The sequence below is a fragment of the Zosterops lateralis genome, assembly GCF_965231275.1.
Source record: "Zosterops lateralis genome assembly, chromosome: 24".
Taxonomy (NCBI): domain Eukaryota; kingdom Metazoa; phylum Chordata; class Aves; order Passeriformes; family Zosteropidae; genus Zosterops; species Zosterops lateralis.
In genome coordinates, this window is record NC_139784.1 from 4,160,726 (window position 1) to 4,177,386 (window position 16,661).

General features: G+C 53.0%; 3 protein-coding genes across 3 annotated transcripts; 2 read left to right on the forward strand and 1 right to left on the reverse strand.

Annotated features, from left to right (window-relative positions):
- On the forward strand, positions 1-6,788 carry KLHL11 (kelch like family member 11; the record flags this gene model as incomplete). The annotated part of the gene is made up of 2 exons (XM_083877623.1): positions 1-485; positions 692-6,788. The coding sequence occupies 2 exons, from the start codon at positions 1-3 to the stop codon at positions 2,286-2,288; spliced, it is 2,082 nt and encodes a 693-aa protein (XP_083733749.1). The 3' UTR covers positions 2,289-6,788.
- Positions 6,789-7,090: 302 nt separating this feature from the next.
- On the reverse strand, positions 7,091-10,570 carry KLHL10 (kelch like family member 10; the record flags this gene model as incomplete). The annotated part of the gene is made up of 5 exons (XM_083877802.1): positions 10,470-10,570; positions 9,289-9,775; positions 8,577-9,194; positions 7,972-8,121; positions 7,091-7,462 (listed from the first exon to the last, which is right to left on the reverse strand). The coding sequence occupies exons 2-5, from the start codon at positions 9,739-9,741 to the stop codon at positions 7,091-7,093; spliced, it is 1,593 nt and encodes a 530-aa protein (XP_083733928.1). The 5' UTR covers positions 9,742-9,775; positions 10,470-10,570.
- Positions 10,571-11,322: 752 nt separating this feature from the next.
- On the forward strand, positions 11,323-16,408 carry NT5C3B (5'-nucleotidase, cytosolic IIIB). The gene is made up of 9 exons (XM_083877399.1): positions 11,323-11,686; positions 11,778-11,876; positions 12,284-12,353; positions 12,833-12,879; positions 13,323-13,408; positions 13,594-13,683; positions 14,700-14,862; positions 14,997-15,197; positions 15,478-16,408. The coding sequence occupies exons 1-9, from the start codon at positions 11,684-11,686 to the stop codon at positions 15,586-15,588; spliced, it is 870 nt and encodes a 289-aa protein (XP_083733525.1). The 5' UTR covers positions 11,323-11,683; the 3' UTR covers positions 15,589-16,408.
- The last annotated feature ends 253 nt before the right edge of the window (positions 16,409-16,661 follow it).

Sequence of the window (16,661 nt, forward strand, 5' to 3'; positions counted from 1 at the left end):
ATGCCGGACAAGATGGCGGCGGCAGTGGCCGGTCCGCAGCCACAGCCCGGCCCCAGCCTCGGCCCCGGTCCCGGCCCGCCGGCGCCCGAGGCGGAACGCGGGGGCCCGCGCGGCGGCGCGGCGGGCGGGGAGGCTGATGCGGAGGAGTTCGAGTGCCCGGCGCACTGCTCCGACCTGGCCTGGCGGCAGAACGAGCAGCGCCGCCACGGCCTGTACTGCGACATCACGCTGGCTTTCGGCGGCGCGGGCATGGCTCGCGAGTACCGGGCGCACCGGTCCGTCCTGGCCGCCGCCACCGAGTACTTCACGCCGCTGCTCTCGGGGGGGTTCGCGGAGTCGCGCTCGGGCCGGGTGGAGCTGCAGAAGTGGAGCTCGGAGGGCGGCCCCGACCCCGAGACGGTGGAGGCCGTTATCGGTTTCATGTACACCGGCACCATCCGCGTGAGCCCCGGCAACGTCCATGAGGTGCTGGAGATGGCGGACAGGTAAGTGCGGCCGGGGCGGCGGCTGGCGGGGCCCGGGCCGCGGCATCACAGCATCACAGACTGCTGGGGGTTGGAAGGGACCTGAGAAGTTCATCTGGTTCCACCTCCTGTCATGGGCAGGGATACCTTCCTCTCTCCCAGGTTGCTCCATCCAGCCTGGCCTTGAACAACTCCAGGGATGTCTAACTGCCTTGTTTGTCCTGCAGGTTTCTGCTGACCCGGTTGAAGGACTTCTGTGGAGAGTTTCTGAAGAAGAAACTGAACCTCTCCAACTGTGTGGCAGTTCACAGCTTGGCCCACATGTATTCCCTGAATCAGCTGGCCCTCAAAGCACAGGATATGATCAGGAGAAACTTCCACAAAGTCATCCAAGATGAGGAGTTCTACACTTTGCCATTTCACCTAGTCCGGGACTGGCTCTCAGACTCGGAAATCACGGTAGACTCTGAAGAAATCCTCTTTGAGACTGTTTTGAAGTGGGTTCAGAAAAATCCTGAGGAAAGAGAGAGGTACTTTGAAGACCTCTTTAAGCTGCTCAGATTGTCTCAGATGAAGCCCACATACCTGACTCGCCACATCAAATCCGAGCAGCTGGTGTTGAGCAGCGAGGCCTGTGTGAAGCTGGTGTCCGAGGCCGTGGAGAGCCATGCCCTGCGCTCTGAGAACCTGCAGTCTGGGAACCTGCAGCATTCTGCCTGTCCTGCCTCGCTGCTGCCGCGCTTCGGCCAGAACATGGACGTCATCATGGTCATCGGCGGCGTGTCCGAGGGCGGCGACTACCTGAGCGAGTGTGTGGGCTACTTCATCGACGAGGACAGGTGGGTCAACCTGCCTCACATCCACAACCACCTGGACGGGCACGCCGTGGCCGTGACAGAGTCCTACGTGTACGTGGCTGGCTCCATGGAACCGGGCTTTGCCAAGACTGTGGAGAGGTACAATCCAAACAGAAATATCTGGGAGCAGGTTTCAAACCTAATCACCAGGAAGCATTCCTTTGGCCTTACTGAAGTGAAAGGCAACTTGTACAGTATTGGTGGACACGGCAATTTCAGTCCAGGCTTTAAAGATGTGGCCATTTATAGTCCTGAGCAGGACAAATGGCTGAACCTGGAGTCGGCACCAAAGATCCTTCGGGATGTCAAGGCTGTCTCCGTGGAGGACCGGTTCGTGTATCTGGCTGCCCGCACCCCGGTTGACAGTGACAGCGAGGACGGGCTGAGGGCTGTTATTGTCAGATACGATGCTGAAACCAGGCAGTGGCAGGACGTGGAGTCCCTACCCCTCATCGACAACTACTGCTCTTTCCAGATGTCTGTTGCCAACACCAACTTCTACCACACGGCATCGTGCTGCCCCAAGAGTTACCCCATAGACAATGAGGAGGCCAAGGGAAAGATCTCCAACAGGGCCTCGGATGAAATCCTGGAATCCTTGCCCCCTGAGGTCTTGAGCATTGAAGGAGCAGCTATTTGTTACTACAAAGATGATGTGTTTATCATTGGGGGGTGGAAGAACAGCGATGACATTGACAAGCAGTACAGGAAGGAGGCCTATCGCTACTGTGCGGAGCGGAGGCGCTGGATGCTGCTGCCCCCAATGCCACAGCCCCGCTGCAGAGCCACTGCCTGCCACGTGAGAATCCCCTTCAGGTGCCTGCAGGGAACACAGAGGTACCCCATGCCACAAAATCTCATGTGGCAACAAGATAGAATAAGGCAAATGCAGGAAAGGCAGATGCAGGAGATACACCGATACTCCCTGAGCTTACGGAGGATGCCACGCTCCCAGATCGAGTGCTAGTGTCTGCAGTGTCACTCCTGATGAGCCTAGGAAATAAACCCGTTTGTTAGGCTTGATGTGTCTTTATAAGACATGAGGGTGTGGATTGGATCTGACGTATAAAACCAGCATCTGTTGTGTGCTGAAAATTCAGAAGCTCAGAAGTTGAGGGTGGGTGGGAATTGAGACACTCCATGAATCCAACAGTATTCCTTAATGATGCCCAGGGAAAAGCTGTAGCCTGTATCGGGCTGTGAAATGTCTCTGGGAACATTAAGCCTGTTACTTCTCTCCTCAGATCTTTCGTTCCAAGGGTTTCTGTAGAGTTTGTCTCTAACAGTTCTACTTGGAACATCAAAGTTATGTCTTTTAATAATTTAGTGGTTACATTTGTGTGTGCTTGAAAGCACCTGTTTCATTTGCACTTATCTCTTGACATTCCTTTGATTCTCTCCTCAGTGACTAAACTTCACAGGATTGCTGTTGGTGTACTTGGCTTTCCCAAGCTGGAGGCAAGTGCAATAGTTCTGTATGAAACAAAAGCACAATCTTCCTTTATGAAATTACTTCAGGATGTTTCTATGTGTATTAAATATTTTGTATTTGTCTGTTATAGAGAGGCTGCAGAGTTTGTTTATAAGTGGATGATTGGCTGGACACAAGACACTTGGCTAAAAGAGCTTGAGGCAGTGAATTTTTTTTTAGGTGTATTTGCAGGTTTGAGTCTGTCTCTGACTCAGGCTTGAGAACTTGGGTCAACAGCCTGAGCGAAGGAGTGACAACCAGCAATGAGCCACCCACCCACTCTGGTTGTTCAGTTCAGTCCGAGTGGATCAGTGAGAGTGGGATTATTTCCCGGGAATACAGTGCAACCTGAGCTACTCGTAGGTCTTTTCTCAAATGTTGCACATGTTTTAATTGTAGAGAAAAGCGATGGAAGAGCCCCTAGTGTTCCCAGCCCGTCTCTGACAATCAGAAGCCTTTGCCCTCCTGTGCTGTCTCAAGGGCCCCCAGCAGCTGTGCTGCAGCTCTGTACCAAGCTGGCACATGTCCTTCTGCAGGGGAGAGAGCTGGGCTTCCAGAGTCTCCAAGTATCTCAATCTCCCCACTTGCTGTGGGGGTGAGATTTAAGCTCATTTAAACACCTTTTGGCATTCTGAGGTGGCTGTACATGCAAGTGCCCCTGGTTGGCTCTGGATTGCTTCCTGCTGCACTCCCAGGGAACAGCACATGGGATAGTCCCTTTGGAGTATCCCTGCCTCTCAGTTACCTGTCCCACTGAGCACTCCTCCTCCCCAGTCCAAGAAGTTCCAGGACCCTTTTATTTACCAACTGTTTCAGTGCATACTTCCTACCTCCTTTTCTCCCCATCCTTCCCTTCTTTTGAATGTTCCAGGTTTTTTCCATGCAGTCTAACTCAGGATCTTAGGGAAGGGAATGGGAGGAGTAACCTGGCTATTAAAAAATCTGTGTAGACAAACCTTTCTGGAAAACGCATTAGTGTTCTTGGGTCATTGATGATTTGCTGGTGGTTTTGATGTGGGTGACTTCTTTGCAAAGAACTTTTAGCCAGTTTGGGGTTTGTTTTGGTCTTAATTGTTTTGCTTCCTGAGCTGCTCATTCTCCTTTTCCAGTTCAACAGGCAGCCCAGATCATATCTGAAACGTGGGGTAAGTCTTTCCACCACTCAGTGTGTAAAGGTTTTTCTGATGTGTACGTCTCCTAATGCTCCACTTTGTGGCTCCTGGGCCACTTTGTTATCAACAACTTGTCTGTTTGTGAGAGAGTCTCCAGCCTTAGTTAAAAAAAAAACTACCAAACTTGAAATTCTGAAGAGTTTGTCTCAGTTTACTCCTCTCTGGTAACCATGTTGTGTTTTCTTTGCCTGTTTGGTTGTTGGTGCAGGTGAAGTCTATGCTACTGGCTTTATGCAAGAGGAAATAGGTGAGTTTAAGGTGATGTTTGCAGGTTAATGTTCCCAAGTAGCTGCTGCAGGCTCGTAAGCTGGTGGTTGATCCATAGAGTCTGCCTCATGAACTCTTGCAGGTCTGGCTGGATTAGTGTTGAGGTGTCTTTCTCTGCCTCGGCCAGCCCTGACACCTCGACAGTATGAGGGTACGGCTCGGTAGCAGGGTGAACCTCACCGACCCCTGTGAGTTCTTGTCTTGCATGAAGGAGTGAAGCAACGACAGCAGGAAAAAAGAGGAGACTGTTCTGGGTTAACTGCTGGCTTTATTCATCAGGGTGTCTGCCCCAGCAGACACCCCTCAGCAGAAGCAGCGGGGGGAAAAGCGAGGGAAAAAAATCTTCTTGAACCCCCAAATGCAACACCTTTTATTGGGGGGAGGAACTCAGGGATGGGTCTAACTGGGGACAAATCAGGGGCCAACGGGGCATGGCTCTCTGGATAAGTGACATACATAGTAACAAATTAATAACTCAGGTGGGGAGACAGCTGAAGTCTTGTCCAATCACTTGGGGTTTTTCCTGGAACTTTCCAGACTTTTGGGAGAGACCCCAAAGTGACAGATAAGACCCAGGGGCTGGATAACTTCTGACTGACATAACTGGGGTTGGGATGAAACCAATGAGGGTGGAACATGGGTGCATGGGGCAAACCATTATAACTTATTAAAATGAACTTAATACAAGGAACAAATACATACATAAAACTGATAAAACCAAACCCACACCACTACAGATTAGGTGTAGAATTGCTGCTCCTGCAGCAGTTTGTGGTAAAGTGCAAATGCCTCCAGTGCTGAATCCATTGATGTAACAGCAGTCTGTGGGAGCTGATTTTAAAATACTTGCCCAGACTTTGCACCAAAGGAGTTCATGTCCTCCACCCTGCTGGACCAGCTGGAGGCATTTAATAGGCAGTTGGAGAGTGGTAGGTCACCACCACAGCTCTCTCCAAGCTCTCTTGTAGTCTATCATCAAATACAGACAATTTGTAGGGAGAAACACTGACATGGTTCTTTCAGTTGGAACAGGAGCTGAATATTTAATGCATGGCACTGTGCAATAGAGGCGAAAACAGACCTTGCAGTGTTGCTTTTTCTAAGCAAAATTGCTATTGCACTTCCCAGGAGGACTTTGGGCTGACGGACAAGCGTGGCATTTACTAAAAACACTCCACCCAGAGGCAGAGTGAGCCCAGCCCCATCCCTGGACAGGTAACCCATGTGTGCCAGCCGCATGCAGTGTGTGCCGTGCTGTCCCTCCATGTGCTCCGGGCTGGGGGGGCCTGGCAGCAGCACAGGCTGCTCTTAATGTTTGCTCTGCCAGTTCTGGGATAGTTTTAAGCAGCTGGGTTTTTTTAGCCTTGAGTCGCAAGGGACCAGTGGCACTGATGTGGTTTGTGACTGATAGGTCAAATTTGCATCACATGAGGTGTTGGGAGAATTGCATTCATGGCTGTGGCTGGCACAAGTTTAGCCCACAAGCCTGTGAATCTATCACAATTCCACATGCCTTTGACCACCATAGCTTGCTGGGTGTTTATCAAATGATCCCATAAACAAAAGCCTGGCAATTCTTGCCATGTGTTTCTAGAGGCTGGTCAGCAGTCAGCAGGATCCCAGTGTGTGTTCAGTAAGGGTGAGAAGGCTGGCCTCACTGAGGGAAAAAAGGACATTGTGGGGAGTTTTCCTCCTCCTTAGGACAATCACACCTCCACACCTGTCCTGATACCTGCCACCAAACACACATGTCATGTCCTGGCTTTTTGCTCAAAGTACCAATGGCACCTGCTGGGTGCTGGCAGTCACTTTAGTAACTCCCAGGGGCCATATGTGTACATAATATTTTATAATACCTGGATACTCCATTAGTAGCCAGGGATTGTGTGGGTTTTTAATGACTCCCTTGCACATAGTGGGAGACCACTCCAGAGATGAAGCAAACAGCCCAATGTTACACATGCCATGAACAACTGTACTCCACATTCTGCTTGACTATTACAATGGCATTTCTCTCCATTACAGTAAATACTAAAATCCAAACTCTTGGCCCATCTTGGGTGTTATGGAATACCACAGTGGTTGGCAACAAACCCATTCCCAAGGAGTTAGAACTTTTTATGTTATTCTTAATGCAGCCTTGTAACAGAATGTTTTAACATCCAATGGGGTTTGAAATGCAAGCATAAAGAAAGTGGTTTGTGGCTGGAGTCCTGGGTGGAATATGATAAAACAGGTGCTCTTGAGGATCTAACCCTGTTACTAATATGAATGTAGAGTGTGGAACTAACGAGCTGTTTGATGACCATTAATAGTCAGATTCTCCTCGTGGGTCCATGTCACTGTGGGTTGCAGCAGCTCTGCTCTCCTGGCATATTAAAAGAGGGACAGCAGTGTCCTGGAGAGCAGCATTCCTGTCCTTACCTGTGAGGTAAAGTCGTGTATGTCATAGATCCTTTGAAACAGATCCTGCTGTCCTGTTCTTGACCTTAAATATACTGTACTAAAGTTTATTGTAAGAGGTGAATTAAAGAAAATAAACCTTTTATTTCTCTAGCATTCTGTTGTGCTTTTGATTTTTGAAGTTGATAAATACAGTGCGGCTGATACTCACGTTGGGTAGTGCTGTTGAGTGAAAATTTGAAATCCTAATGATCCTTTTGGCCTGTTACAATTGTTTCTATTTTAGAACAAGAGAACATACTCCCTTGCTGCCATGGAGACTTTATTACCTGAAGAGAACTATTTACACAGGCATCCAATGCTGGGATGCTCAGAAGACTTTATTAGATATGCAGGACTATTTACACAAGCATCCAGTGATGGCTGATCACAACACTCCTAGTTAAGGGGAACTATTTATAACGGTGAGCTCCGAGTTGAATTGGTGAACAAGATGTCCATGGAGGAGCTGTGCTGGTAGTAGTGTTGCCTGGCGATGTATTCCATGACATTGGAGAGTCCTGGCACCACGCAGCAGCTGACGGCACTGCGGGTGATGCCCATGCTGTGGGCGTCATACCACTCATTGGTGTCCTCCTCGTAGCACTCGGTGGCAACGGTGGTGCTGAACCCATTGAAGCCCCCGACCACGAACAACAGGCCGTCCATCACCTCAATGCCAAAGTTGCTGCGTGGGTTTAGCATGGAGGGCACGGCATGCCAGGCGTTGGCGATGGGGTTGTACGCTTCCACACTCTGGAGCCGGCTGTTCCCATCAAACCCTCCAACCTGTGAAGGCCAAAGGGACAAGAGCTTGAGAGGGCCCTTTCCTCAGCTGGATCCTGGCACCCACAGTGAGATGGGAATTGCTTCCGCCTCCCTGGCTGCAGTCTGTGCATGGCGGAGAGCACGAGACCTCCGAACATGGCTCTTGCTGTATTGTTCCCTGCTCTCTGAGGAGCTTTCCAAAGCACTTTATGCACCTGTCAATTTTGACAGGTCTCCAGAGGTTGGATGCTGTCCATAAGGAGCTCAAACAACGGATGAACAGGCCCAAGCCCCTGCTCTGTGCTGCTGATGCTGTTGGCAGTGGCAGAAATTACATTCTGTGCTGCAGCTGCTTAAACATTGCCAAACACCATTATCATACTCTAAAGCCTGTGATGGGTGATAACATTCTCAAGAAGTGCATCAACTGTTCTGGCTCTACACTTCCCTAAACCTCATGTAAACACATGGGCACCCTGGGGGTCTGGGAACTGCAGCCAGCCAAAGTGCTGGGTGGTGCTGGCCCTTACCGCGTACACCTGGTTCCCGTACGCCATCACCCCAACTCCGCTTCTCCTGCTGCTCATTGGGGCAATCAGGGACCACTGGCTTGTGGTGGGGTTGAACACTTCAGCTGAGCTGAGGCACTGATCGCCATCAAACCCACCACAGATGTAAACCTGGGGACAGGAGAGGTGGGAAACTATGAATGGGGTGGTTAGACCCTTGATGAGGAAACACGTTGAAGAGAAAATGAATGGCGTAGCAGGATTTTTGGGGCGTTCTGTTTTAGAAGGGAGATAGTCTTGTCATCCTGGGTTTGAAGTAGCAGCAGTGCAAAGAGTTGATGCCAGCAAGATTCTGACTCTTTGATTTTCCAAGCTGCATGAAGCTGACATGCCTGGTATTGCACCTATGGCCAGGAAAAGAGCTGTGGGGCACCAGGTGGACAGGAACTCTGGCAGAGTTTTTGTACCCCTGGTCACATCTCTGCCACACCAGGCAGGCTGCTTTATATCTGTAGCTCCAGGACTTAATGAATTGTTATGAATTTAAGTGTTACAAATTTAGTGAGGGTTTATGTGAACTTTCTTCATGCAGCAACCCCAACTGCTCTTAGTTGGGGTTAATTTACCTTTCCATTCAGCGTGGTCGCACTGGCGTCACTCCTCTGCTCATGCATGGGGGTGATCAGGGTCCACTGGTTGGTGTCTGGGTCATACCGCTCTGCTGTGTTGAGCCGCATGTACCCATCAAACCCTCCCATGGCATAGATGAAGTTGTCCACAACGGTGACGCTGACATAGCAGCGCCGTGAGTGCATGGGCGCTACCTGCTGCCATGTCTTCTGGAGTGGATCAAACCGTTTGACGATGTTGAAATAATCTGTGCCATCGAATCCACCGATAACGTAGACGTGGCCTTTCAAATAAGCTGAGCCATGATAGGCAACGGGGCTCTCTTGCTCCCAGGGGATGTTCAGCCACTTGTCAGTGCGGCCGTCGTAGGTCTCGATGGCGCTGGTGGCGCCACCCCCGCTCCAGCCCCCGATGGCAAAGAGGATGGCGTAGGGCAGGCGCGGCCGGGTGAGTGGGTTGGCATTGACAGAGGAACTCTGGCCGTAGGAGTTCAGGTCATAGATTTCGGACAGGGCACTGATGATGAGATCTTTGCAGCTAGTGTTGTCTTTTACGTACTCGTGAGCTTTCACGTTGTTCATGAAGTAGTCGGATTGTAGGAGTGCCAGTCGAACCTGAAACATGCAAGGAGGAGGTTGGAGTACTAATACTGATGGTTTCACCCTTGGTAGCCTGTGGGGACAGCTCCAAAGCGAGCACTGCACTCACCTTGCTGAGCAAGCAGGCGATGTGCTGCCTCCTGTTCTGCGGGTCGTGAGCGATCCACCTCAGCACAGCCTCAAACACGGCTTCTTCTCGCCGCACGTTAAGCTCATCCTTCTCAATGATGTGTGCCAGCTCCTCGGCAGAAAGGTCTAGGAACTCCTCGGACACCTGGGACACCTCCTCAAAGTGATGCAGGATGTACACGCAGGCAGCAGCACGCAGGTCGGGGCAGTAGTAATAGTCAGTGAGTCTGCAAATGCCAATGCAATTCTCAAAGCATAGCCTGGAACTGAGGAACTCACAGCACAGGCTGACGATGCCCATGACATTGAACTGATCTGCTGCAGCCAGCAAACTCTCAACGTTGTCCTCTGTGATTGGTACTGTCCCGGTGTAGGCGTAATTGATGATGAGACCCATCATTTCAGGTGAAATGCCAGGGATTTGATAGACCATCTTGTCTGCGCTGTCCCAGTTGGTAAACAGAGTCCTGAAAACATGATGTTGCTGCATTAAACCCTGCCCCTGGATCCCCTGTGCTCCCCCTGCCTCTAGGGCATGAGTTTTGGCACTGGTAGGCCCCATTGTTTATTGATTAATATTTTACTTGCTGGTTGTTTAGAAAAGGAGACCAGCATACCAGAGCTGGAGGCAGCTGGGCAGGGTGCTTCCTGAGAGGAGCAGAGGAGCAAAAAATCCCCCCCATTGCCAGCTGCCCACGCTGTGGGGATGAGCCCAGGACAATGGCCAGTGCACACAGCCAGAGCATGTTCAGCCTCTCACCCACCAGCACCCCAAGTCCTTCTCCCCAGGGCTGCTGTCAATCAGTTCATCCCCCAGCCTGGACTGATACTGGGGTGGGGTTGCCTCCACCCAGGTGCAGCACCAACACTTGGTCTTGAACCCCAGAGTCACAGGGTGTGGGGAAGGCAAAGCTGCACCATGGCAGCAAGGCCAGGCTGGCCAGGCTCCAGCCCTGCACTGTGTCTGGGGCTCCTCCGACACCACTGCCAAAAGCCATTGAAATGTGGGTTAATCCTGGTGTTCAGGGAGGTGTGAGGACTATGGGAAATCACTTGATAAGAGGTTCAGGGCAGGTGGAAGTCCTGGAGAAGTGCTGAGGCAGGGTGACCTCAATTAGGGAATACTCTTTGCCCCCATCCCCCTGTGTTTCAACTACTGACCTGAAGTAGATACTGCAGCAAGAAAGGATGAGCTTGTGAGCCTTGAATTCCACCCCATCTACACTGATGATCACATCACAGAATTTCCCTTCCAGGCGGAGTTCATTGGAGATGCTGCATTTCCTATCACTTATCTTCCTCTCCATGTTGGAGGATAAATATTTGGTAGGTCTCAAGTTATCCCTCACGTTGGAGCCAGAGGCAGTGGACCTTGCTGAGGTGTGTGGAGCACTCTGGTGTTGTCCCCAAACATCCAGCACTGAGCCCCCTGGCTGGTTCTGGATTGTGCCCCATAATGACATCACAGAGATGCAGGGGTGACCCAGGCCCAGCATTCTGTGGTTGCCCCCAGCCTTTGCTTCCCTGCAGCCTGGGTTATACGGGGTCCCAGACCTGCACCGTGTTGATGGTTGCTTGGAGCAAAACCAGCCGTGTGATTGATCCCCTGGCAACCCTTCAGTGATATTTCACTGGGGTGTAGCAGCCCCCAAATGTGGGTATGAACCACTGCTGAAGGGTCTTGTGCCACCTCGCCCAGGAGGAAGCTGAGTCCAGCTCATGTAAGTGCTGTCACACACACTGTCCCTGCTGCTTTGTCAGTGGAGGTTTAGGTTATATATTGGTAAAGCCAGGAATTTTTTTTGCCCGAATGGGTTGTCCAGCCCTGGCACAGGCTGCCGAGGGCAGGAGTGGTGGATCCTCATCTCTGGAGGGTTTTAAAAGTCTTGTGGATGTGGCACTTGGGGACATCGGTTAAAGGTGGCTTTGGCGATGCTGGGGGATTCTTCTTTGAGGGTTTCTCCCCCGCCCGTGTTCCCTGACTCAGTGTCCCCGGTGCTCCCGGGGCTGCGGAGTGTTCGGTGCCGGGCGGGAGCCCTGCGGGCACGAAAAGGCCGGTGACCTTTTTATTAAAAAACAAAACAAAACAAAACAAAACAAAACAACACCACTTCTTTTTTTTTTTTTTTTTTTTTTTTTTTTTTATCTTTCGCCTTCCCGGCTGGTCTCAAGGGAAACGCAAGCCCCGGCCGGAGCTGCGGCAGGCGCGGGGCGGGGCGCGGGAGGATTCGAGGATTCTCCGGCCGCAGTAACCACGGAACGCCCCCGGAGCCCCGCCCGGAGCCCCGGGCCCCCCGCCCCGTTCCGGTCCCGCCCCGGTCCCGGTCCCGCCCCGCGGCTGCGCGGCCCGGAGCGAGCGGAGCCGAGCGGGCGAGATGGTGAGCGGGGCTGCGGGCCGGGGGCGGGGGGATAGAGCGGGCTGGAGCCTGTGGGGACCGAGGCGGCAGCGAGCGGGGTCTGTGCCCGCAGGTGCCCGAGCTGCAGAAAGGCACGGTCCGGATCCGGCAGCCCGAGCGTGTGCGGGGGATCATCCAGGCGCTCCGGGAGCAGGGGGTGGCCAAACTGCAGGTACCGTGCTCTGTCCTTCTCTCAGCTGTCCCTTCCTCGGCCCGGCTTCTCCCAGCCCCCCGAGGAGGCACCTGCGGCCAGGGGTGCGGCTGGAGAGGAGAACCCCCAGGGGACGGGGAGCTCGGGGCTGGAGGCTCCTCCCGGACGGACCTTTCGGCTCCCAGTTCTGAAGCTGTAACTGTGCGCCCGTCCCCAAGCCCTGCTCCGCCCCGGCGGGGTGAAGCCTCTCGGGGCCGATAAGAGCTCCGGGGTGGGAGGGTGAGGACACCATCGGCCCCACGGCTGCTGGGAGCGGCCACGTCGTCGCTGTGCCCCCTGGAGACTGCTGGTGCAGCGCCTTGGGCTCGCTCTGGCCGCTGCAGAGTGCACTGGGTCACGCACGGGTTTGGTTTTCTCCCCTTTTCCAGGTCATTTCTGACTTTGACATGACGCTGAGCAGGTTTGGTTGCAATGGCAGGCGCTGCCCCACATCTCACAGTGAGTGGAAGCCGTTTTTACTGTCACTGGTTCTGGTTGGTTTCTGTGTTTGTATTTGATGTGGTTCCTGTCATCCCCTATGCCCCCCTGTGCCAAGCCTGGCTGCTCCATCCTGTCCTCCCCAGTGCAGGTCTGGGCCTCATTCCCTGGTGCCAGCTGCCCACTGCCGGAGCCAGGAGCCAGCTCCTGGGCTGGCTGCCTTCATCCCCCTGCCCACGGGCACCAAGGCTGTTGTCTGGCCAAGCCAGGCCCTCTTATTGGGGCCTGCTGTGGGCTCAGAGTGGGGGCCACTGTGTTGGGACTCACAGTGAGCCTGTGCTTGTTACCCTTGCACCTTGCTTGACCCTTGCACTGCACAGGATCACAGTGTCACCACAGCTTGTACTGGGAAGAGCCAGCACTGAGATGCAGGGAAGTTGCTGTAAAAAAATCTGTTTATGATTCTGTGCTACGTCATTGGCGTTTTATTTTCTTTACAGATATCCTTGATACCAGCCGTGTTATCAGCGAGGATGGCAAGAAGAAGGTGGGTGCTGTGTTGTAAGGCACACTGTCTCTTGGCTCAGTGATTGTTGTACCTGTCACCCATCATCAGGAGGTCACACTGGCTGGTGTGGCAGCTCTCCCAGCTGTGGTGGCTGCCAGGATGGAGTGAGAAAGTGTCCAGGCTGCATTTCAGCCAGTAGTGACAAAGGAGAAGTTAAAAAGGGAAGTCGAATTTGCATGTGCAGCTGTGAGTGTTTCAGTTTGATAAGAAGAAGAAGAAGGGTAGGGTTGTCTGTACCTTCAGCATTAGGAGCGAGGTAGGGGCCAGCCAAGCTGCTGGGAGTTCCAGGTTTAGGAAGAGCAGTGGAGAGCTTCAGAAATGGCTGTGTTTAGGAAGAGCTTTGGAGAACTTCAGAAATGCTGAAATGCTAGTTTTCTTTAGTCTCTTCACTTTGTTCTTTTTCCCTCTGTGTGACATTCCAGCTGAAAGACCTGCTCCACTATTACTATCCCATTGAAATAGATCCCAACCGGACCCTGGAAGAGAAACGTCCCCTCATGGTGGAATGGTGAGTGCTGTTTGTGGTGACCTTGACCTTGTCCTGACAACCTCTTTTCCCTGAGGACTACAGGACATGAGGCTGAATCATCCCTGGGCTTGGCAGCAATCCCACAAGGTTTAGTTGTTGTTTCTGACTGCTGAGGTCCTCTGCTTAGGAGCTCTGTCACTCCTCTTTTCCCATGTCAAATACAGGTGGACTAAGGCCCATGAGCTGCTGGTGCAGCAGAAGATCCACAAAGGTGACATAGCCCAGATCGTCAGAGAGTCAGAAGCGATGCTCAGGTACGGGCACGGGATGTGATGCTGAGGTTTGGGCATGAGGATGTGATGCTGAGGTACAGCTTGGCTGCCCACAGCCCTTCTCTCCTGCCCATGTAGCCAGGTCTCTGTGCTGCCACCACACCCCAGCGTAACCAGTGCCAGCCTCCCTTGCCTGCTCCCTTGGGCTGTGTTCTCATGGAGTCAGAACATGAGCCAGAGCCTGAGCTCACTCCTTGGCAGCAGGCTGCTCCCTTCCTGCTCTGAAACCACTACCCCTCTCTTGGGCCTTGGCAAGGAGCAGCTGAGGGGCTTGTGCTGGGCACAGCTCCCCATTTGCAGGGCAAGCTGCAGGGGCAGCATGCAGCTCCCTGCTTCCAGCAGAGCTGTGTACTCTGCACTGGAACTGCCAAGCCTTATGCAGGCCCTTGGCTCAGTAGCAGATTTCAGCCACAGCCCAAAAAAGTTGTGCTAGAACTTGCTGCTAAAGCTGACCTGGCAGCTGTGGCCCTAAGGCCGGCTCAGAGAGCTGGGCTCTGCCAGGTTGCTGCCAGGCTCAGGGGGGAGATGGCTTTTCATGAGCCCAAGTTCCACTTCTGCATGGAATTGTCCTGGCAGACTGGGGTTGTCACAGGTTGTTCTGATCATCCTCCCAACCAGTCCAACCTGTTGCACATCTCCCACGTGGTTCCTGCCAGCGCCCACTCATGTGGGTGTGTGCAGGCAGGCTGTGCCCTATGCCCCTGCTGAGCAGCTGATGTGCTCAGGAGATGCCAGGAAAAAGGCTGGAGTGCTCTGTGTTCCCACAAGTGCCCGCCCAGCTGCTGCACCCACAGCTCTGGGGCTCTGCACAGGGGAGGCCATGGAAGTGCTTGTGCCACAGAGAGTTCGTGCTGTTTGCAGAGCTTACATGTGTGTTTCTGTTTGGGAAGTGGAGGGCAGGAACAGGAGCTGGGCTGAGTGTGCTGCCAGCACAGGGAACGAGGCACTAGGCTGGGAGCTGGTAATACAGCCCTGTGCAATGGACACTCCTGCTCTAGGGATGGCTTCAAGGAGTTCTTTGATCAGCTGCATAAGAACAACATCCCCCTGTTCATCTTCTCTGCTGGCGTTGGTGATATCCTGGAAGAGATTATCCGTCAGGCCAATGTCTTCTACTCCAATGTCTTTGTGGTGTCCAACTATATGGACTTCAATGATGATGTGAGTTCTTGCATTGCATCTGTGTGCTGAGTGTGTGAGGGGAGTGGTGTGGGGCTGGGACTGAGGACTGAGACATGATTAGCAGTGACACCATCGGGTTAAGAGCTGTCTGCCTGTCTGTTCCATGTGCTCAGGGAGTCCTCACACACTTCAGGGGACCTCTCATCCACACCTACAACAAGAACAACACCGTGCTGCAGGGCACAGGGTACTTCCAGCAGCTGAGCACAAGGACGAACATCATCCTGCTGGGGGACTCCATGGGTGACCTGACGATGGCAGATGGTGTTCCCAGCGTGGAGAATATCCTCAAGATTGGCTTTCTCAATGACAAGGTGGGTGAGAGGAGCAGTTTAGTGCTTCCTTACCAGCCTTCCCCAGGTGCCAGGTCTGGGCCCAGCAGAGGGAGGGGCAGAGGGCTGTGCCCCAGTGATTTGGGCTTGTAAGAGATTGGTACGAGCTCCTGTGAGGTGTGCAGAGGGACCTGAGGGTGTCTGCTGGGCTCCTGCTGTGTCTGAGAAATGGTATGGGTAGTTACTGACCCCCTTTTCAGTAGTGAGGGCTGTGGGTGGAACATCCTCACTCTCATCTGTTGGTTGTTCATGGTCCTGGCAGGTGGAAGAGCGGAGGGGGAAGTACCTGGATTCCTATGACATTGTTCTGGAGAGCGACGAGACGCTGGACGTGGTGAACGGGATTCTGCGGTACATCCTGACTGAGACATGAGCTGGGGACACAGTGTCCCAGCTCCAGCCACACAGCAGGCACTGGGCAGGGACAGAGCTGGAGGGGACCTGCTGGTACTGCCTGGGCTCCATCCTGACCTCACCAATGCCCTCGGCCAGCCCTAGAGCAGGAGAGATGGAGGAATCTTCTCCTTTCTCTTTACCCCAACTCTGCCTGGCTCTGCAGTTTCCCACCCAGACTGACTCTATCCCACTCAGACTTCATCCCACTGGGAATTCACCCCTGCCACCTCCTGAGGCCATGACAAACCATTCCATGTTTCAGACAGAGATGTTCTGCACTTGCTTCAGCAGCTGAGGGTGGGAAGGAGATAGTTTACTGTGGGCTGAGGACAGTCTCTCTCTCATGTTTTCTGTGGGCATCAAAGCTCCCGGGCTTACTCTGGTGCCAGTGCAGCTGCTGGGCTGGTGTGGCCCTGCTGGCCATCACATCACCCAGCCTTGTGTCTCAGGTCACCCGTCCCTCTTGCACCAGTACAACTCTTACTGTGGAAAAAGAACTTTTTCCAGCCGTCCCTGAAGGCCCTGGAGCTTGGCTGTTGCTGCTGCCCAAAGCCAGAAGTAAGTTTGTCTGCCAGGGATCAGAGGAAGAGGGGTGGGAATGGGGGAGGAGGGGCCAGTGGCAGAATTTTGAGTTTTAAGCAATGTTTTACCTGACCATGTTTGTGTACTAAATTTCTGGGATGATCCTGGACTCTCAGAGCAGCAATAGAAAAAGACCATTTTATTACTGTATAACCTCTGGTTATGTGGGACTTTGAGAAGAATAGATTTGTAGTCCGTTTTGGAATAAAAACATAATTGGCTAAAGCTGGGTCACAGGTGGTTTGTATGCAGCACTCAGGGGCTGGAGCTGCTCTGCTCCCTGGGCTGGCACTGGCAGCTGCCTCTGCTCCCCAGCTCCTCATCCCACCAGAGCCCCCAGCCATCTCTGAGTGCTGGAGCTCTGTTGGCTTTGGTGGAGGCCTCCAGGCAGGAATTTTGGTTTCTCCTGCCAGACTCAGTCAATGCTGGAGCCTAGAATCCCCCTGGGCACTGGCAAAGCTGTGTCAC

Excerpts from the sequence above, each read along its gene's own strand:
- NT5C3B (XM_083877399.1), top strand. Across the intron at positions 12,354-12,832 it reads GCGCTGCCCCACATCTCACA|ATATCCTTGATACCAGCCGT; the intron begins GTGAGTGGAAGC and ends TTTTCTTTACAG. Across the intron at positions 14,863-14,996 it reads ATATGGACTTCAATGATGAT|GGAGTCCTCACACACTTCAG; the intron begins GTGAGTTCTTGC and ends CCATGTGCTCAG.